At 43.5% G+C, this 22461-nt stretch overlaps 1 protein-coding gene across 1 annotated transcript in view; it reads left to right on the plus strand.

The window, feature by feature from the left end:
* The first annotated feature begins 4310 nt into the window (after window positions 1–4310).
* Window positions 4311–22461, plus strand: part of OIT3 (oncoprotein induced transcript 3) — a 61617-nt gene continuing 43466 nt past the window's right edge. The window contains 2 exon segments of the mRNA XM_032231764.1: window positions 4311–4562; window positions 18683–19057. Coding sequence (XP_032087655.1) covers window positions 4415–4562; window positions 18683–19057 — 523 coding nt within the window. The 5' untranslated portion in view covers window positions 4311–4414.

Genomic DNA, 22461 nt, shown 5'->3' on the forward strand with positions numbered 1-22461 from the left:
ATAAACAACAGTACACATAATTAAAATACACGAAAATCACACAGCCATACCAGTCGAGAGGGGAGGGGAACTCATCAATCCCAGGCCTGCCAGCACAGCCAGGTTTTGACGGCTTTCCGGAAGGCCTGGAGAGAGGTGAGGGTCCGGATCTCCACGGGGAGTTCATTCCAAAGGGCCGGAGCTGCCACAGAGAAGGCCCTCCCCCAGGTAGTAGCCAGATGGCATTGGCTTTCCCAGTTTCCCTACTACCATTTGCCAAAGAGCAGCTGAGGATTCCTGCACTAATATTAGCAACAAGCAATTAAAAATATGATGTGGGTATATAATCCCAATGCAAAGTATAATGTTGGAGCGTAAATGTAAAAGTAAAAGAGCGGGTTTTAGAGATTTAAATGTAGAAGTGAGGGATTTAAAGAGAGGGATTTAGAGATATGGATTTCATTTCCTATTTCCACAACTCATTTATTTCTCTATTTTTAAAAAATGCTTATTTGTTTCTTTCTTTCTTTTTTTTTGTATACTGCTGCTTCAGCACTTTGCCTTAGATTATTTTTCCATTGTCTATCTTGGTCTTCAGTTCCAGTAATGCTTCTGTTAAAGCCAACATTCTTTTTTTCTTGCTGTTTTTAACTTTTGTCATGGTGGAATGTGAGCTCATAGAGTTGTAGTCTCACTTGTTTTTTCTTTCTTTCTTTAATGTGATTTCCCCCCACCCCCCACCCACCCCTAGCTCTTTGACCCTTAGCAATCAATTTTGGAAGCATGTCTTATCTGCAGTGTTCAGCCTTGAAGTAAACAGCACTAGACCTTCCTTGTCACGGAAAACTAGTTCTTGATGGCTTCACAACAGCTACAAAATAACACTGCTTCTCTCCCCCCCCCCTTCCTGAAAGTTATTAAAGGCAGTCTTTGGCTTATGACCCCAATTTGGGCCAAAGATTTCTGTTGTTAAGCAAGAGATTTGTTAAGTGAATTTTGGCCCATTTTGCAATCTTTCTTACCACATTTGTTAAGTGACTCACACTGCAGTTGTTACATTAGTAACACGGTTGTTAAATGAATCTGACTCGCCCATTGACTTTGTCTGTGTCACATGACACAGCAACGGTCATAAATATGAGTCAGATGCTAAGCATCTGAATTTTGATTGCCTTACCACAGGATGCCACAAAGGCCATAAGTATGAAACAGCCAACTAACCATGGCCAACTAACCATGGCCAACGTGTAAAAAAGATGCTGAGACTCTAGAAAGAGCGTAGAGAAGAGCAACAAAGATGATTAGGGGACTGGAGGCTAAAACATATGAAGAATGGCTGCAGGAACTGAGTATGTCTAGTTTAATGAAAAGAAGGACCAAGGGAGACATGATAGCAGTGTTCCAATGTCTCAGGGGCTGCCCCAAAGAAGAGAGAGTTAAACTATTCTCCAAAGCACCTGAAGGCAGGACAACTAATCAAGGAGAGAAGCAACTTAGAACTAAGGAGAAAGTTCATGACAGTGAGAACAATTAACCAGTGAAATGGCTTGTCTCCAGAAGTTGTAAATGCTCCAACACTGGAAGTTTTTAAGAAGATGTTGGATAACCATTTGTCTGAAGTGGTGTAGGGTTTCCTGCCTAAGCAGGAACTAGAAGACCTCCAAGGTCCCTTCCAACTCTGTTATTCTATATTCTAACTCACCATGACGAACTCACCATGGAACAAATTGCCACGGGACAATTCAACAAATACGAAAGTGAAAGTAATTTCAATGCAACCATGGCCAATAATAAGAATAAAATAAATTTAAATTTTGATGAAAATGCGGTCAGCAATAATAAAAGCATTTGAATGAAACAATTAATGCAGTGTTGAATTATCCCATGGCGAATTGTCTTGCGGTGATTGACCATGGGAAGTAAGCCTTGGCTAGTTGTCTTAGACCCTTTGGTGACAGATTGGAAAAGTTAAAAAATACCATTAGGATAACTAGTTTTTGCTCGTTTTCCAAGGCCTAACACAAGAGATTCATCTGGTTCCCTTCCCTAATACCATCAGAGGCTTATTTTTGTGGCCTGCTGAATGTACAAAATACATACTTCTGTATTCTCTTTCTCTTGCTTACAATCCTGTATTTTGGCATTCAATGTAGTGTTGGGTAGTTTAATATATACATACATACATATATATACATACATACATACATATACGTACACATACATACATACACGTACACACACACACACACACACACACATATATATATATGGTTTTTTTAATGTTTTTTTATTTGGGCTGATAAATAAATAAAGGGAGACTAGTATAGATCTATTTCAAGCTATTTAGCTCTCATCAGCTAGCCATACCCTTACTGGGATTTGAACCTGGGCTATATTACATACTAGGCAGACTTCTTAGCCATTAGGCCACAGGCTCTTATCCGTTATCAGCGAAGCCAGGGTGAAAGGTATCTATTAGATTTTTACAACCCCTGGTAAGCCCCAATTATGGGAGGAAGCTAACTGCTTCCATCATCTGTCAATCGGCTCATCACAAGAGTCCATCACGACAGAAACACAAATATATATATATATTTGCACGAGCCGTGAATGTTTCTTAGATAGGCAAGAAAGAGGGGTTGAAATTCTCGAATAACATTCCTTGCAATAGAAGTATTACTTGGTCCAGCAGGCTCAAGGAAATCAGCAACCTTTCTGTTTGACAGATGATCGATGTTTATGGGATTTGCAACAGCATGCAAAATCGCCGGCTACGGATAATGTCAATCCATCATCACAAAGGAGCAAGGACAAACTGGGGCAGGAAAAAACAACCTTCGAAAGCCTGAGTTCTCTGTGCTCCAGCCTAAAATTGCTGATTGCGGTTCCTTGAATTCCTTGCACAAAAGTCCCACACCAATAACGGCTAACCTTTTCTGGACCAAGTGCCCAAAGCACGTGCACCCACAAAATGCAATGCACGTGTGCCCCCCCATGCGGCTTGCCCTCTCCCATGCATGCATGTGGCCCCCGCACGTACCCAACCCTAGAATTTGCCTGACAATCTCAGACAACTACATTTCAGAAAATCCAGTCTCCCCTGAAATCTATTATTCTCAATAGTGTTTGATATTTAATGCCATTTCTGATTTAAGGAAAAGGATTTCAAGTACTAACCCACATGTCTGGAAGTATTAAACAAACAAAACCTAAATACACAAAACTCGATGTCAGCCTCTGCTTTGCTGTTGCTTCGGCTGCCATGAAACGGGGAGGGGGGGCATGGTATTTGGGAGGGGTTACTAATTGTGCTGGAGGAAGGTTCTGGAACTCAGCTGCCTGTCGGACTACGCATGCGTAGGAGATTCCCGCCAGGACTAACGGCACCGACATTCCATCTTCGTGATGCCTTTTGAAGTTATCTCACACCTGACACTTGGGAGAATTATGATTGGACTGTAACTGTGATGCCAAGGGGTGGGGAATGGGTTATTCTATATATCAATCGCTTTCGCACCTAAATAATCAGACTTCGCTTCGCTATGCCTTTAATCATTTATAATTAGTAAAAGTACACTTGATTTCTACTCATGGAGTCTCGTGGTCTTCTTTCCTAATTATCTAATGGAGAGGATCTGACACTCATCTTTGCTGACAAAGATGCGCAGAGGAGACCCAAAGACCAGTTGGTGGGCAGGAGGTGCCCGTGCGTGCACAGCGGAACTGAACTGGGGCGACAGTTTGCATGCTCGCAGAGAGGGTACTATGTGCCACCTCTGGCATGTGTGCCATAGATTTGCCATCACAGTTCTACACAGACGCACCTGAAACAGATTACCTTTATATGGGTGGAAAATGCCTTTCGTTTATTCATTTTGCTTGGGTGGATTACTGGATGATCAACTGATGTGCCCGATCATAGGCAGCTGGTGAGGGGATTGGCAGCTGTAGTTTCACACATTTGCAGAAACACCAGATTTGGGGAAGGCTTCGTGGCATTCCCTCCATTCTAATCTGCTTGCCTACATTTTAGCAAAACCAGGAGGGAAATCTCATTCTCCGCTGTTCTTCAACTTCAGAGCTGCTTTTCTTATTCATAGAAGCGGGGGGGGGGGGAAATAAATAAGGGCCACCATCTTCCCCCCATCTCCACAGGATGTCTGTGTGTCTCTTCCTTAGTTGTCCTTCTGGATAAGATAGCAGATGGGTCACGGCAGGGCACATTGCAAGCAAACAATTGGAGGATGGCTTTGCAAACAAAATGAATGAAAATACCCCCCTTGCTGATGTGGGCAGGTCAAGGCTGTGGTGGAAGCTATTATCATCTTGGCCTCTTCCTCTGATAACCCCCCCCCCCTAGTACCCACAAGACTTTCTCTCTCTGCATCTACACTTTGCTTCAAAACACCAGAGCCTGAAGGCATCTGGTGGGATTATGAGAAGTAGACCCACCTTGCCTTCTTCAATGGGTCCTGCTGGGACTTCTCGCTTTAGATGCCTTTGCCAGCAAGCGATGCTCCTGCTGTTCGTGTTGTCCTTTTGCCGCCACACGAATACGCAGTCTTTGCAGGAGAATACAGTGGGTGAGTACTTGCAGACGCCCATTAACTGGAAGTCCCGAAAGGCCCCATGTTCTTCTCTAAAGCTGGCAAGTTTCTTTTGAAGCCTTTACAGGCCATTCATAGGTAGGGAACAAAATGCCCAGTTGCTTGCTTGCTGCATGTAATTTGGAAGAAGATTTGTAATTTTGTTTTGTTTTAGACTGGGATAGGATGGGGTGGGGTGAGGTGGGGTGGCCTGGAGTGGAGTGGAATAGAATAGAGTAGAATAGAGAATAGAGAATAGAGAATAGAGAATAGAGAATAGAGAACAGAGAACAGAGAACAGAGAACAGAGAACAGAGAACAGAGAACAGAGAATAGAGAATAGAGAACAGAGAACAGAGAATAGAGTAGAGTAGAGTAGAGTAGAGAGTAGAATAGAGAATAGAGAATAGAGAATAGAGAATAGAGAATAGAGAATAGAGAATAGAGATTAGAGAATAGAGAATAGAGAACAGAGAACAGAGAACAGAGAATAGAGAATAGAGAATAGAGAACAGAGAATAGAGTAGAGTAGAGTAGAGAGTAGAATAGAGAATAGAGAATAGAGAATAGAGAATAGAGAACAGAGAGTAGAGTAGAGTAGAGTAGAGTAGAGTAGAGTAGAGTAGAGAAGAGAATAGAGAATAGAGAGTAGAGAGTAGAGTAGAGTAGAGTAGAATAGAGAATAGAGAGTAGACTAGAGTAGAGTAGAGTAGAGTAGAGTAGAGTAGAGTAGAGTGTAGAATAGAGTAGAGTAGATAGAGTAGAGCAGAATAGAATAGAATAGAGAATAGAAGAGAATAGAGAGTAGAGAGTAGAGAGTAGAGAGTAGAGAGTAGAGAGTAGAGAGTAGAGAGTAGAGAGTAGAATAGAATAGAATAGAATAGAATAGAATAGAATAGAAAGAATAGAAAGAATAGAATTCTTTATTGGCCAAGTGTGATTAGACACACAAGGAATTTGTCTCCGGTGCATAAGCTCTCTGTTGTACATACAACAGTTTTGCAGGGAATGTGAATTTCGGTAGCATTTACTCCAGCATATTGTTCTTATAATTACTTAATGTAACTCCACAGAAATTAGAGCAACCAAACCTTTATATATTGTGTGAAAGAACTGAGATGACTCTGAATTCTCCTCACGTCTGTTGTTCCCTGCTGGCTTGTGCCATAGCTGGCTAAAGAATCCTATAGACTCCCAGCAGCAGAATTTCAGATAACTTTAGAAAAAAAGCAATGAGAAGTTGGAAGAACCTAATATCCGAATGGAATTCTGCTCCATTTATACCTTTGATGTGTAATAGAGTTGCACCAGTCAGAAATATGGATACTTTCTCTTTTATTTTCTAATAAGACCAACATGGTTACATATTTCTTGCTTTCTTTTTTCCCATGTTTTATTTCTTTTATTTATATCATTCAATTTCCATCAAGTAGTGTATAATCTGGATACAGTTATTTTTAAATAGTCATAATCCACATATTTGTTGTAGTATTCATCACAATAATATTGATAATATAATAATATAATAACAATAATACTTAACATCTTCTTTAAGAACTCTCCACATTAATATTTCCTGTTTTTATGCCTCCTCCTTTCTGACTTCTGTTGTCCAACCATTGATAAAATACATCCCATATAAAAAAAATATCCAGTTTCTTCTTTGTCCTTAATAGTGAGTGTAAATCTATCCATTTCTACTCATTCTAATATTTTTGTAATTACATTCTCATCTGACAGAATCTCATTGTTTTTCCATTGCTATGCAAATACAATTCTGGTTGCGATTAGTACATGTTAAACCAGGTATATAGCCTTACATCTTTCTGGGATAAGTAATGCCCAACAATTTCAGTTTATGCTACTTTTATTCAGTTCTGTGAAAGTGGGCATTTTTGCAATTCTAATGCTAAAGTACAAGGAATAAACAGGATTTTATAAATGTCCCAGAAATCAAAACAGTCCTCCCTCCCTCCCACATCCTTCTCTCCCTCCCTCCCTCCCTCCCTCCCTCTCTCTCTCTCTCTCTCTCTCTCACACACACACACACACACACGCACATTGTAAGGGATGAATATTGAACTAAGATATTAAAATTAAATGAGATTATCTGAGTGAACCATAAAATGAAATTAACATAGGTAGAGAATTATTGCAAATGGATGCTGCTAATTTAAAGCAGGTTGTTAGAACATGATTCTGTGTGAGTTGTAAATTTCTTTCAAGCCACAACTACATAACAGTTGAGGAGGGTTTTCTATATTCTAATGTATTTTTGAATGCTCTGATATACATTTGTGTGATACCTTTCATTCAGAGGCTAATACTGTGTGCCTGGAAATTTACTAATTTTATTTTTATCCTAATTGCATCAGGTAGGTTATATGCAATAGTTCAAAAGACAATTGTTCAACTGCCAGCATTCATGACAGATAGTTCATTATACTTGGGGTGGTCAAGCAAATATTGAGTTTTGCTATATTTCCGTATTTATTTGATGAGCAATTCTAAATTAGAATTCAATGAAGATGTCTCTAAAGAGTGTGACAAAACATGGGAACATACACACACTCACTGCTATTTTGAAATCAAGGAGTGATTTCGAAAGGGAAATTGATTTATTGATTATGTGACATCAAGTCAGCATTGTAGTTAGATCTCCACCTGGATGAACTGTTCCCCCCCTGGTCCTTCAAGTCTTCCAATGCGTGACACGACAAAACCGCAAAGCCCTTATCCGCGGAGACATAAGCACATCGCTAAAGCCGCGACGTCATCACTGCGCGTCATCACCGCCGCGACAACAGCGCGGCAACAGAAGGGCGCTTTAAAACAGCGCCGCGGCAGAAAGCCGATTTCAATTAAGGTAAGGGTTAGGATTAGGTTTAGGGGTTTGTTTTAGGGTTAGGTTTAGGGTTAGGTTTAGGGTTAGGTTTAGGGTTAGGTTTAGGGTTAGGTTTGGGGTTAGGTTTAGGGTTAGGTTTAGGGTTAGGTTTAGGGTACTGAGTGCTTGGGAATGCGCGGATTTGCCCTCCGCGATTATGTCATCACCGTAGGGTCGCGTTTTTCCTTAGCGCTTCGAACGGCGCGAATTAGTCTTCGCGCTTATGTCTCCGCGGATAAGGGCTTCGTGGATTTGTGGTGGAACCCTTCCAATGGTCCCTCATCACGGTGAGTCAATCAAGATTGTCAGTAGTCATCCTCTCCATTTCTTCTGTCTTTCCCAGAATTATACTCAAGGGAGCTTGGTCTTCACATATAGTGTCCCAAATGTGATAACTACAATTAAAATAATTAAAAGGAAGATTAGCAGTGATAAATTCCAGTGGCATCTGCAAAGATCAGCCCATTCAGAGGTTTATGGAAAAGGCCAGCATTGTATGAAACATAATCCATAATACGATCATATCAACTGGGTGAAATTCGTTATTCTAAATTCTCTGCAACCAGTATGCACAGGATAAATTTAATTTTTAAGAAATGTAATGGTAAAAAAGATCTACCAAACTGGACCAGGCAATCATATTTTAGTCTGGAATGCTCAATCTGGACTGCAAAATCTGGATGTCTACTTTTACAAATGACTGCTTGAATTCGTGTAACCCAAATCTGATAGCCTTAGCAGCAGTGATAATTATTTTCTAACACAGAGTCAGACTTTCAGCTTTTAAACCCGTTTCTGATATGCTGCAGGGCCAAAATACATCCATAGAGGAGAGTGGTGGGTTTCAAAAATTGTTCAAACCTACACTGTGGGTGTGGCCTCCTTTGTGGGAGTGGCTTGCCGCCCATGTGACCAGATGGGAGTGGCTTGCCACCCATGTGACCAGATAATGAAGATGCCGACGACACTTGCCAGAACCACCTTAAATTACCTCACACACAGACTGGCCTGCATAAGACTAGGATGTAAACTTGTTTTTTAAAAGGCATCTTTGGTTTGCGTTAAAACAACTTCAACACACGCAATGTTCTGATTGCGCCACAAACGCAGTAGTCATCCTTACCTTTCACAGAGGCACTGAGTTTTATAAATAGGAGCATGATAGTGTAGAATAATCATATCCCAGGACCAGTGGTGGGTTTCAAAATTTTTTGGAACCTCTTCTGTTGGTGTGGCCTGCTTTCCAGGTCCACTGGTGGAACCTCTTCTAACCAGTTCGGTAGATTTGACAAACCGGTTCTACCAAATAGGTGCAAACTGGTAGGAACCCACCTCTGATAGAGGACCCAAATTGCCCAGAAGGGTGGCCTGTGTTGGACAGAGCAACATGCAGGTGGTGCTATGAGTGATTAGATTGGCCACTAGGTTGCAGCAAAGAGACGCATCTCTCCTCTTTGCTATCATCTTGTGGTCAACTGGATATTTACAACCTATATTTGATAACTTAGTACTGACACAGCTTAATAGCACCCCAATCCATCCCCAAGAGAGTATACTGAACTGCATTGCTGCAGTTCCTCTTCAAAAACATTGTGTGCGCAGATCCTGGTTACTAACAAATCCGATCCCTTGAAATTGGGCATTAGATCATAAATTGATTCCTAAAATTAACACAAAGGTTTCATCCAGGGGTGGGATTCAAATTTTTTTACTACTGATTCTGAGGGCATGACTTGGTGGGTGTGGCAGGGGAAGGATACTGTAAAAATCTCCATTCCCTCCCCACTCCAGGGGAAGGTTAGTGCAAAGTCCCCTTTTCCTTCTCATCAGCTGGGACTCGGAAGGCATAGAATAGATGGGGGCGGGGCCAGCCAGAGGTAGTATTTATCAGTTCTCTGAACTACTCAAAATTTCCGCTACCGGTTCTCCAGAAGTGGTCAGAACCTGCTGGATAACACCTCTGGTTTCATCTGAGTTTTTGTCCTGTGGCCCAGAAACCTTGACTTACTCCTCCACTGGTATGATACCTAAACTTAGCTCATATGGTTGATTGCAATCTCAGAAAATTGATTTAAATTAAGCAAATCATGATTAAGAGTCCTGTGAAAACATCAATTGAGAAACATACACAGTCAGTCAGTTACAAGATTCATGTAACAGCTGAGCTCATATAATTACAACACAGAAAAGTAACACAAGACACTGATAAAGTTAAATTCATCACACACAACCAAAATGATGCACCACTCACATATCACAGGTATCGAGTTCATATCTCATCCTGGCCCACATAACTATCTTTTTTTTTAAAGCCAAATAAATCAGAAATTACGTACATAATGCAGAACATTCAGTGGAAAGAGATACATGTTGTACGTCCAATAACATATATTAATGTTCAGTGTATCAAGTGATTGTTCTTTTTATATTTTGTAACTTCCTCTCCAAATTTTTTCATTCTGTCCCAAGCTTTGGGTGCTTTTCATGATGCATTCCATTTTGCTTTATGGTTCTATGCCTCTGTAGATTATTTATACATCTGCAAAAATTGCGGTGGTTTTTCTTTTTACGCTAACAAGTGCAGGGGTGGGATTCAGCCGGTTTGCACCGGTTCGGGCGAACCAGATGTTAATTTTACATCTGGTTCGCCGAACTGGGAGTTGCAATGACTGGCTGGCCCTGCCCTGCCCACCCCTCCCCTTCCAGGAGTCTCCACACGGCCCATTAATCATGCCGGGTAAGTGCAGGGCTCATGTGGAGCCTCTGGGAGGGTGAAAAATGGGATTCCTGAAAGTCTGGAAACAGGCCCTTTTCCAGCCTCCAGAGAGCCGAGGGGGAGGGGGCATTTTCATTCTCCTGGAGGCTTGAGGAAAGCCTCTGGAGCCTGGGGAGGGTGAAACACACACACCCCACCCTGGTGCAGGAGGCTGAGTAGGCCACACCCACCATGGCCACGCCCAGCAACTGGGCTGAGAATCAGTTGCTAAAATTTTTCAATCCCACCCCAAGTGGCATGCATTGTCTGAATATTGGGGAAAAAATGAATGTGATGAATTGCACCCACTCCGCCATCTATACTCATAAGCAAATGAACCAACAATAAATAACCAGCCATCACTGTGTTTTCTCATTAGGTAACAAGCCATTTTTCTTTTCAAATTAAATTGATATTTCACTGTTCCTAAAACACAGGTTGAAGCACGTAAGAATCCAAGGCAGCCCAGCGGCCAATGAAATTTTAAAAGGGAGGAAAAAAATATTTTTGGCTTCATTTTGATGTACCAAATTAGAGCAATTGACTTGTTTAGCAAAAGAAGAAGGAAAAACAATCCATTTGCTTCAATCTGGAGAAGGTTAATAATAAATCCTGCTTTAATGCCGCAGACAGCTTGGGTTACCTGGTGCTTAATCAGGTGTTAAATATATGCACAAACAGAAAGGGCAAATTTGGAAGCTGCAGCGAATAGATTAAATGCATTCTGGATGAAAAGTGTAATGAATATTTTTTTTTATTATCATATTCTCATTTGCAGCCTTCAGTTTAAATCTTGGGACCTCTGAAATTCTCTTTGCTGGGAGGAGGTTGACAGAGATGTCCTTTGCTCACCCAAAATCTTGCATTGCAGGTGACAGGTTGTTGGGTAATCAAGATTTGAGAATTGTCCAAAGGCAGCACCTCCTAGGAGATCTGAATTGCAAGAAGGCAGACAGGGAGAGCTGGGAAGGAAAGCGTGGCAAGGATCAGTGTTTGAAGATGGCTCATTATCGCCAAGTGACACAGAATGCTGATTCTTTCATTAGGAATGTTGATCCTGGATTCTTTATCTGCATGAAGTGGGAATCTCTAGCTCTCAGGTGTCAGTCAGAATAACAAAATAGCAGAGTTGGGAGAGACCTTGAAGTTCCTCTAGTCCAAACCCGCTGCTAGGGAGGAGAACCTATATCCGTGATGGCGAACCTATGGAATCCGTGACCCAGGTGGCATGCAGAGCCCTCGGTGCAGGCACGCAAGCTGACGCCCCAGCTCAGCTCCACCACGCATGTCGGGGGTCACGGGGCACAGGGGTTATGCATGCATGCACGGGGGTTAAACAAACATGCAGGATCACATGTGAGGAGCATGCGTGCACAGGGCAGGGGAGTGTATGGGGAGTGTGCACATACATAGGGGAAGGGTGTAAACGGGGGTCTCATGCGCATGCGGGGGTGGTCACGTGTGCATTGCTTTATGGCTTTCGGCACCCGACAACAAAAAGGTTAGCCATCACGGTTCCACCACAAATGCGCGAACAACAAAAGCGCGCCTGACTAAACCGCGGTGACAAAACCGTGCCGACAAAACCGCACGACGAATTAGCGACGAATTAGCCCTGAAGCGCGCCGACAGAAGCGCGCTGTAACGTAACCCTAAACCTAACCCTAAACCTAACCCTAAACCTAACCCTAAACCTAACCCTAACCCTAACCATAACCCTAACCATAACCATAACCATAACCCTAACCCTAAACCTAAACCTAAACCTAAACCTAACCCTAAACGTAACCCTAAACCTAACCCTAAACCTAACCCTAAACCTAACCCTAAACCTAACCCTAAACCTAACCCTAAACCTTACCTTAACTTAAATTGCGCTTCTGTCAGCGCGTTGTTGTCAGCGCGCTGTTGTCGGCGCGCTGTTGTCGGCGCACTTTTGACATCGCGGTTTTAGCGCCGCGGTTTTGTCGGCGCACTTATGACGTTCGCGCTTTTGTCGGGTCACGAGCCATTACTGCCCTCTACTATTCCAGACCGGTTCATCACTGGAAGCTTTCAAGAAGAGACTGGGCTGCCATCTGTCGGAAATGGTGTAGGGTCTCCTACTGGAGCAGGGGGTTGGACTAGATGACCTACAAGATCCCTTCCAACTCTGTTATTCTGTATTGTAGCAAAGTGCCTGTCCAGTCTCCTCTTAAAAGCCTCCAATGATGGAGGACCCACAACTTCTAAAGGCAAACTGTTCAAAATCGCTATAATTTGTGTCTTGTCAACTTTTAAGCCTATTTAACCAGGTAATAATTTTCACATTCCCTTTGGTTATGTCTTGTTAAAAAAAAAAAGGAAAAGAAAAACATGTCCTTTGCAGGATAACACTAGCTTTCCTATTACTTGTCTGCAAATCTTTTGGGATTCACTTGTTTGCATTAAAATGAAGAGTTGTTGGCTGTGACTTGTTTTGCAAGCTGCACTGGTTACTAGTTAGCACTTCAAGATGCTGGTTATCTGTCAGAGTTCGTTGCATAAATTGAAATCCAGAAACACACAAAGATAACTAATGCAGCAGGATTCATTAACTTCTTCATATACATAAGAATAGAGTAATAAATGTACAATACCAACAGGTGGTTCTTTCAAGTAAACACAAGGCAGGAGAGTTATAGGCAAACACAAGCAATTAGTTTCATATCAGCAGACAAGCCCAGAGACTGCTAGTTTACTTCTCAGAGCAGCAGACGGCTTCAGTTTTGTTTCTCAGCACAGAGCTTAATACAGTTAAGCCACCCCCAGACTTCTTACTTAAATTTCTGTTTCAATTCTCTGTACACTCAGCTATGTTTAAGCTCCCATTGGCTGGTTTAGTTAGTTAGTTAGTTTATTAGACTTGTATGCCGCCCTATTCCCAGGGGGACTGATTTAGTTGCTATGCCTATTTATTGGCTCCTTGTTCCCATGTCTCTTCCAGTTATGAATATTTTAACATCACATTATGACATAGGGCCTGGTTATTTGAGGGATGGTGCATCTACGGCTGTTTCTAGGGTCCAGGGTGATCAGCCAGAGTGGACAAGCTCTGAGTCCTTCTGATCAAGCAGTGTCCTCTGACGCAGGGTCTCCTGTCAGCTAGTCAACGTAGGTTCTGAAGCCCCAGGGGATTCTTCATATACATGCTGTATATGAGAGACAGTTTGGTTAGGTAGAGCAGTTAATAATTAAGTTGCAGGCTGAAAACAAGGAGACTGTGAGTTCTAGTCCTGCCTTGTGTAGAAAATTAGCACCCGCCCCTCTTAAAATGATGAAATATTTTAGGAAATATTAAAAAGGCAGAATAGTATATTTCCCCTAAAAGAGAAAGAGAACTCTTAAGGAAGACATAAACTCAGAGATTCAGCTCCCTGCCCCCAGCAGATATTTGGTACCCATTGAGAAGGACTGGGCCATCCTATCTACAAGACAATTACACCTTCAGCTCCAGGGTGATTGGATTAAGACATGACCTCTCAGGACATAATAGGATTAGCCATCTAGCAGCAGAGCTCACCATATGGCACAACAAGCTCCTTCATTGCATCACCCAACAAGCTTCAACCAAGCCTGAGACTCAGATAGCCTACAAAGTTAGGAGTACCCCTACAACAACCAATAAAATACATTTCTTGCACAGGAACAGGAAGCTCAAGGGCAAGGCCCAAGAGAGTGCATAAATAACCCTCACTCTCCACTCCATGTGGTTAGTTGCCCTGGACCTCAAATACACGTGGTCCTGTTAACCAATAAACCATCTTTCCAATCAACCTCCATGCTTCCAGTGTCTTCCTCCCCATTTGGAACTGAACCAAATTGACATTTCTTCCAACACTTGGACACAAAACCATCTTTGGGGACCTTGAGCCAGTCATTCCCTCTCAGCTTTTCTAGGAAGCAGAGAACGGCAAACCACTTCCAAAATCTTGCCAAGAAAACCGCATGGTCTTGTGCTGGCATTCACCAGGAGTCCACACTGACTTGAAGGCATGCAGACAAACACACTGTTTCCCTCCAGGCCTACTGCTCAGAGACAAATCTCCTTCTTTTGCTTACTCATAGAAGATCGATGGGCTCATATAACACAAACTTTCTTTTGGTGGCAAAAGAAAAATCCTCTGGCTTGCCTTATGCATCAATCAGATTGGTGCTTCCTTTGCTGGTTACAAATAGCCTTTCCCAGGGGTGGGTTGCTGCCAGTTTTACTACTAGTTTGCAACCTGTGTGCAATGCGCTGTGTGCATGTGCGCTGTTCAATGTAAATTGTTCTTCGTTGCCGGTTTTGCGACCCAGGCCTGAATTCTATTACCGGTTCAGCCGAACTGGGCCGAACCGGGAGCAACCCACCTCTGGCCCTTTCTGACAGAGCTGTCCCCATAGGAAACTTAGAAGACATAGCAATAGCAGTTAGACTTATATACCGCTTCATAGGGCTTTCAGCCCTCTCTAAGCGGTTTACAGAGTCAGCATATCGCCCCCACAGTCTGGGTCCTCATTTCACCCACCTCGGAAGGATGGAAGGCTGAGTCAACCTTGAGCCAGTGAGATTTGAACCGCTGAACTGCAGATAGCAGTCAGCTGAAGTGGCCTGCAGTACTGTACCCTAACCACTGCGCCACCTCGGCTCTTAAGACATCCTAATCACACAGCCAAGCAAGACAAAGCTTTGTTTTATCTCTCTTTATCAGAAGTGGGGAAGTCTTCCTTCTTCTCAGAGACATTCTCGCTCTCAACTATTGATTAAATAAGTTTTCCCTAAACTGAAGCCATCAATCTGTGTTGGCTTTTGCAATTATAGTGCTCACAATTTCCCATTGGTCACCCGGCTGGGATTTTGAATGGTGTTGCAATAGGTGGGGAAAGCCTGAATTCAAACATTTTAGCAAGGGGTTCTCTGCCTGGTTGCTGGGTGGGTGTGGCCATAAGGGCCATGGCCTAGTCGAACTCCTGCACCATGGGAGAGGAGGGGCGTTTTTGCCATTCCTGGGCTCCGGAGGCTTTTCTTGACCTTCTGGGAGGGCGAAAATGGCCTCCCCAGGCTCTGGAGGCCGGAAAAAGGTGTGCTTCCTGAACTGGTAGGCCTGTTTTTCACCCTCCCTGAGCCTCTGCACACACCCTGCACTTATCTGCAGTGGTGGGTTTCAAAAATTGTTCGAACCTACTCTGTGGGTGTGGCCTCCTTTGTGGGAGTGGCTTGCCGCCCATGTGACTGGATATGAAGATGCCAACGACGCTTGTCAGAACCACCTTAAATTACCTCACACACAGCACTGGCATGCATAAGAATAGGATGTAAACTTGTTTTTTAAAAGGCATCTTTGGTTTGCGTTAAAAGAACTTCAACACACGCAATGTTCTGATTGCACCACAAACGCAGTAGTCATCCTTACCTTTCACAGAGGCTCCGAGTTTTATAAATATGAACATGATAGTGTAGAATAATCATATCCAAGGACCAGTGGTTGGTTTCAAAAATTTTTGGAACCTCTTCTGTAGGTGTGGCCTGTTTTCCAGGTCCACTGGTGGAACCTCTTCTAACCGGTTCGGTAGAGTTGATGAACCGGTTCTACTGAATAGGTGCGAACTGGTAGGAACCCACCTCTGCTTATCTGTATCCAAAATGGGCTGTGTGGGGACTCTTGGGAGGGGAGGGGTGGGCGGGGCCAGCCAGCAGTGGGATTTGAGGTTCTCTGAACTGCACAGAATCTTAACTAGAGGTTCTCCTGAACCCTTGCGAAGCAGTAGTGGGATTCAAAAAATTTTACTACCAGTTCTGTGGCTTGGTGAGCATGGTGTGGCATGGTGGGTGTGGCATGGTGGGCGTGGCAGGGGAAGGATACTGTAAAATCTCCATTCCCTCCCCACTCCAAAATCCCCATTTCCTCCTGATCAGCTGAGACTCGGGAAGGAGAGAATAGATGGGGGCAGGGCCAGTCAGAGATGGTATTTAACGGTCTCCGAACTACTCAAAATGTATGCTATCAGTTCTCCAGAACTGGTCAGAACCTGCTGAATGCGCCCTGTGGTGCAAACCCCCAGCAGCCCATCCCTGGACTGGGCTTTCCCTTATTACAGGAGTTGAAATCAGCAATTATTTCTTCAAGTTAGTATTGGACATATTTTCTAGAAATGAACCGAGTTGGTTTATCCGAGCTCACAGCTGGTTAAGATACATGAGAGATTGCTGATTGAACTTGTAATATAGGCAAGATTCCATGTCAAGATAATTTCTTGTGGACCTCCTACTGAGTTTCAATTAACCTACAAGAAAATATCATAGAATCACAAATTGTGGACTTGGAAATTCCCCAAGGATCATCTGATCTTAAGTAAAAGAAAAATCAACGCTACAGGGCCCATAATTTAAAACTGCACCTTATGGATATTGTATTGTAGTAATACATCCAGATTCCCCATAAGGCAACAAATGATTATCAGACCAGAAAATAGGTTTCAAAATGAAAGACTGGGGGAACAGGGTTTATGTAGCCTCAGGAAGACATACATAGTTGAATAATAGAAAAAGGCCATGAGTTAATTCTATAACACAGAGAGTTCAAGCCAAATAATAATGTGGAAAAGCAGATCCAGCTGGAAATATTTAAATAGGAAGATTGGTTTTTAACAATAGAACCAACTGCTTAGAGCACAGGTGTCAAACTTGAAATGTCACATTGCCATCATGTGATGTTTCGTGACGTTTTGTCCAGTGGTAAGATTCAAAAATGTTTACTACTGGTTCTGTGGGTGTGGCTTGGTGGGTGTGGCAGAGGAAGGATACTATAAAATCTCCATTCCCTTCCCACTCCAGGGGAAGGATACTGCAAAATCCCCATTCCCTCCCGATCAGCTGGGACTCGGAAGGCAGAGAATAGATGGGGCGGGGCCAGTCAGAGGTGGTATTTACCGGTTTTCTGAACTACTCAAAATTTCCGCTACAGGTTCTCCAGAACTGGTCAGAACCTGCTGAATACCACCTCTGGTTTTTTTCCCCCTTCATGGAACTGGGGTGGGCGTGGCCTGCACATGATGCATCCAGCCCTTGGGCTGCCAGTTTGAGACCCCTGGCTTAGAGAAATGTGAGGCTTTCTCATAACTGGTTATGATCAAATTCATGGACTGGGCAGAAGGTTGGCTTCAATGGCCTTTCCCAAATATATGATTTTATGTTAGTCAATATTGTATAAAGGAAATAGAGGAAATTACTGTGAGATGGCCCTCACATGACCATGAAGCTTGACTAGGGATAAACTACCTTGGGTAGTTGTGTAGAAAGTAAATGCTCTCAAGAATTCAATAATTGGTTGGTTCTATTCCTGAAATCAAACATTTTATCTCTTCCTACTTATTGGTTACCTGACTCTGTGATTTCTTCCCCAAATCCCCAAAACTTTAACCTTAGACTGTCTACCGTCGACCTCGCCTCATTCCTAAGAGGTTTGTAGGGGACGTGCATAAGCGCACCGCACCAACATGCCTACCGTCCAGGGGTAGGTTCCAGATTCTTTTACTGCCAGTTCGCTCAGGGACACGCTTCGGGCACGTGCGGGCTTCGGGCATACGAATGCTCGATGCGTGAAAAATTGCTTCTGCGCATGTGCGAAGCAAAAAAACAAAATAGAACCAGTTTGGGGATGTGGGTAGCTGAGTTACTACCTACTTGTCCGAACCGGTCCGAACTGGTCCGAACCGGTAGGAACCCATCTTTGCTACCGTCCTTATATTAATGTTTCCTTTTATTTGTATCCTTTTCATGTATTTATAATCATGTTTATACTTGTATACAGGGACGTGCACTCACTAGAGGCAGGGGAGGCGGGGCCTCACCAGTCTCCTCAGGAAAAGGAAGGAATTTTAAAGATTTTTTCTAAAATAATTAAGGCCAAGCTAGTTGCTACCAGACTTCAACTCACAGTGATTTGGAGTGTACATAGTGTTTAAGTATAGGAGGAGGCCAGAGAACTCGGGGCCTCCTTTGCATAAGGATTTTTTTGCCTTTTAAGGGTTAACCAAGGGTTAAAAAGCAAAAAAATTAGTATGCAAATGAGGCCCATAATTCTCGGGCCTCTTCCTGCAGAGGACACGTGGTGGCTCTAGGCCTTGCGGAGTGCCAAAAGGGGAGGGAGCCTCTTGGAACACACCCCCACCCCTCTTCGCCGTTTCCTCCTGGGGCTGCTGGGAGACGGAACCAGGGCTGCAAACACCCCACCCCCCACCCCTCTTCGCCTTTCGCCTCCGCGGCTCTCGCTCCAGCCTGCTGCGGGGGGGGGGAGGGAGCCGCTTTCTTTCTTTTTGCCGCACCAGCCAGAAGCTTCACCGCACGTCACTGCTTGTATATGTTATCCAACGCAAGCGTGACAAAATAAGTAAATAAATAAATAATTGCTATAGGGTTCCAGTGTGATTAACATCCTGCCATGGATAATGACAAGCTTTTCTCTTCCTGTCTTCCAGCTCTTGATCCTTGCTCTGCCTACATTAGTCTGAATGAACCTTGGAGGAACACAGATTTCCAGGTCAATGATTCTACCGACCAGCCTGAATGTGACAGTCATGTGGATGGGGAATGGTATCGCTTTACGGGGATGGCTGGGGATGCCATGCCTACCTTCTGCATTCCCGAGAACCACTGTGGCACCCATGCCCCAATCTGGCTAAACGGCAGCCATCCTCAAGAATCAGAGGGCATTGTCCAAAGGCAGACCTGTGCAACTTTCAATGAAAACTGCTGCTTCTGGAATTCGACGGTTGAAATCAAGGCATGTCCCGGAGGCTATTACGTCTACCACTTAGCCAAGCCCAGTGTCTGCTACCATGCTTACTGTGGACGTAAGTGACCAAGCCTTAACTGCTCTTTCCCATAGAAGAGACTATTTGGAGCTGAGGGGGATCTGGTCCTCTCTGAGGTTGGTTGTTTTCTTGCAGATGTTTCATTACCAAACTAGGTGCTAATAGGGAGTGGGGTTTGCTCTCATTTCATATACTATCTAGTTGCTTTCCCTCTCAGTATTGGTGGGAGTTCCAGTGGTGGGTTTCACTTATTTTTACCACCACTCCGCCACATGCACACGCACCTTCAGGGCATGCACCTGGCCTTCCGTGCACGGGCTTTGCTTGTATGCACGCCTTCCACACATGCGCCCAGCCTCAAAAACATAGTTAAATAGGAACGCATAGAGCCGGGGCGATATCTGCTACCTGTTAGCTCTAACTCAGTGTTTCTCAACCTTGGCAACTTGAAGATGTCCGGACTTCAACTCCCAGAATTCTCCAGCCAGTCCGGACATCTTCAAGTTGCCAAGGTTGAGAAACACTGCTCTAACTGGTCCGAACCTGCTGAATACCATCTCTGGAGTGGTCTTATTGTTAACTTCTTTGCCTGATTTGGTAGTTCCTTGATTGGAGTGTTATTTGCTTCTTGATTGTTAGTCTAATGTTAATCTTGGTGTTAATCTCTGCTCATCTGGGTGTTGATTGCTGGTGAGGCGGTGTTTGGGTCTTTTGTTTCCTTTTTAGCTTTTTTTAATTGAAAATTTTTAGAAAAAAAAAGACTCTGGGCGGCTTACAGATAAAAATGGGGGGGGGGGGCTTTTACAAATGTTTACCTCCCCTCCCTGCCCTCCCCACTTGAACCCCACCCACCCCCAGCCTCCCCCCCCCCCCGACTTCCCAGAACAAATACAGGGTATAAATCTTTAACAAAGATGTTCTAAAATAAACTTAAGAAAGTTAGGATCATCTGTCATTGAGCTTTAACTCCTCTTTGCTAGGCTAACTCTAAACAGATTGTATCATTCTTGTTTTCTTCAGTCGTAAACTATCTGGAATTTCTTAGTCCCGTATTTATTTTGAATATAGTCAATCCATCTTCTCCACTCCAGTTTATATCTCTCGTTTGAGTGGTCCTTGAGATATGCTGATATTTTAGCCATCTCTGCTAGGTTTGTTACTTTAATGTCCATTCTTGAATAGTAGGCAAGTCTTCCTTCTTCCAGTATTGCGCCACCAACAGTCCTGCTGCCGTATTAGGTGCAGATCAATTAAATTATTATTATTAATACAAAATCAAGTTAGTCTCTATAACTGTACAATCAGTAGTTATACCTAACAAGGAAAAAGAAGCCTTTTTAGCTTTTTGATTTCCTCTTTTGAATGGATTTGAACCCCACTCCCTACTAGCCGTGATGACATTACCTAGTTTGGCAATGAAACATCTGCAAGAAAGTACGCAAGCTCACAGGGCACTAAGAACTCTCTACTTAAATGTCCTTTCTTATGTATCCTCTTCTTTCAGCACAGTATAACAAGAGGGATTTCACTTGGGGGGCAAGTATATGCTTCCATGTATGAATGATGCTCATTATTTTGTTTCCCTCAAACAAATAGCAAACCTCCTTGAGGGAACCTGGCAGTGGTGGGTTTCAAAAAAAATTTGGAACCTACTCTGTGGGTGTGGCCTCCTTTGTGGGAGTTGCTTGCCAGCCATGTGACCTGGTGGGAGTGGCTTGACGGCCATGTGTTCTCTCTCTCTCTCTCTCTCTCTCTTTCCTTCCTTTTGTCTCTCTGTCACCTTTTTCTTTTTTTCTTTCACCTCTCACTCTTTTTCTTTCTTTTTTATTTATTATTTCTTCCTTCTCTCTCTCTCGCTCTCTCTCTGTCAGTCTGTCTGTCTGTCTGTCTGTGTGTGTGTGTATGGCAGTGGTGCAGGGGTGGGTTTCAGGCGGTTTGCGGCGGTCCCGCAAACCGGTTGGTCGGCGAACCCCGAAGTAAGTAACTTCCGGGAACGCCGAAGGATCTACCCGCCTGCCCGCGTTTCTTACCTGGTTTGATGAGTTCTGTTCTGCGCTTCCACGCATGCGCAGAACGCATACAGCGCCTGCGCGATCCTCCAGGAGCAGCTGGAGCATTGCACAGGTGCTAGTACGCATGCATGCACTGCGCGTGTGCACGAGGATGCCGCCGGCCCCGTTGCAACCGAACCGGTTGGAACGGGGCAAGAAACCCACCCCTGCAGTGGTGGGTTTCAAAAAAATGTTGGAACCTCTTCTGTAGGTGTGGCCTGCTTTCCGGGTCCACTGGTGGAACATCTTCTAACCGGTTCGTTAGATTTGACGAACCGGTTCTACCAAATAGGTGCAAACTGGTAGGAACCCACCTCTGGAACCTGGTTTACCCCTTGACATGATTCTTCTCACTGGTGATCATAATAGCAATAGCACTTACACTTACCTACTACTTCACAGTGCTTTACAGCCCTCCCTAAGTGGTTTACAGTCAGCATATCGCCTAGGGGTGAAAAAATGCTACTGTTTGTCCAAACCAGTAGTAAAAAAATACTTTAAAAAGTAAAAAAAAACAAGTTCCAACGATCAGCTGTGCAACAATCAGCTGTGCCGCGTGATCATGGGACCTTTTAAAAAAAACCTTTTTAAAGCATTTTTACTACCTATTCGCCTGAACCAGTAGTAAAAAAATGTTTTAAAAAGTAGGGGGGAAAAAGTTCCGATGATCAGCTGTGCAACAATTAGCAGTGCCAGGCAATCGTGGGAACTTTTAAAAAACTTTTTAAAGCATTTTTTTTTTACTACTGGTCACCTGTACGACAATCAGCTGTGCCTGATTGTCTGTGAGGTTCCTGCTTGTTGCAGGGGGCATTTTGTGTGAAGTCCAGCTGCTTTTGCATTGTGTGTGAGGCAGTTGTGTAGCTTTTGTGTTATTTTTGTGTAAAGGGTAATAGTTGGTTTGTGAGCTCTCTGTGATTCTGTGAGGTTCCTGTCTGTGAGGTTTGTCTGAAATGGTGTAGGGTTTCCTGCCTGAGTAGGGGGTTGGACTAGAAGACCTCCATGTTATTCTGTATCTATATATCTGTGGCAACAAAATAGCCCTCCTATTCATTTTTCCCACACTTTCTCCACATGCACAGTTACACACAGACATAAACAGCACACAAAAATACATTGATGTTGTTATCAAAAATTGTCTTCATTGGCCTCAGTTTACAATTTATTTTCACATATAGCTGACCCCCCACCCCCCAACTAATTTTTTTTTTAAAGAAAGCATAGGCTAATTTTCTTGAGGAATCAGTCTATGAATTTCCGATTAGCTCTGCATTCTCGGGCAATGTAGTTAATAGCTTTCATTGCATTGCTCATTGACCTTTACAAGCTTATAATGGAGAAATCATTTTAGTAATGTATCTCATCTGGAAAATCTGCTGGGTGCATTCTAGG

This window comes from Thamnophis elegans, chromosome 15 (assembly GCF_009769535.1).
Source record: "Thamnophis elegans isolate rThaEle1 chromosome 15, rThaEle1.pri, whole genome shotgun sequence".
Taxonomy (NCBI): domain Eukaryota; kingdom Metazoa; phylum Chordata; class Lepidosauria; order Squamata; family Colubridae; genus Thamnophis; species Thamnophis elegans.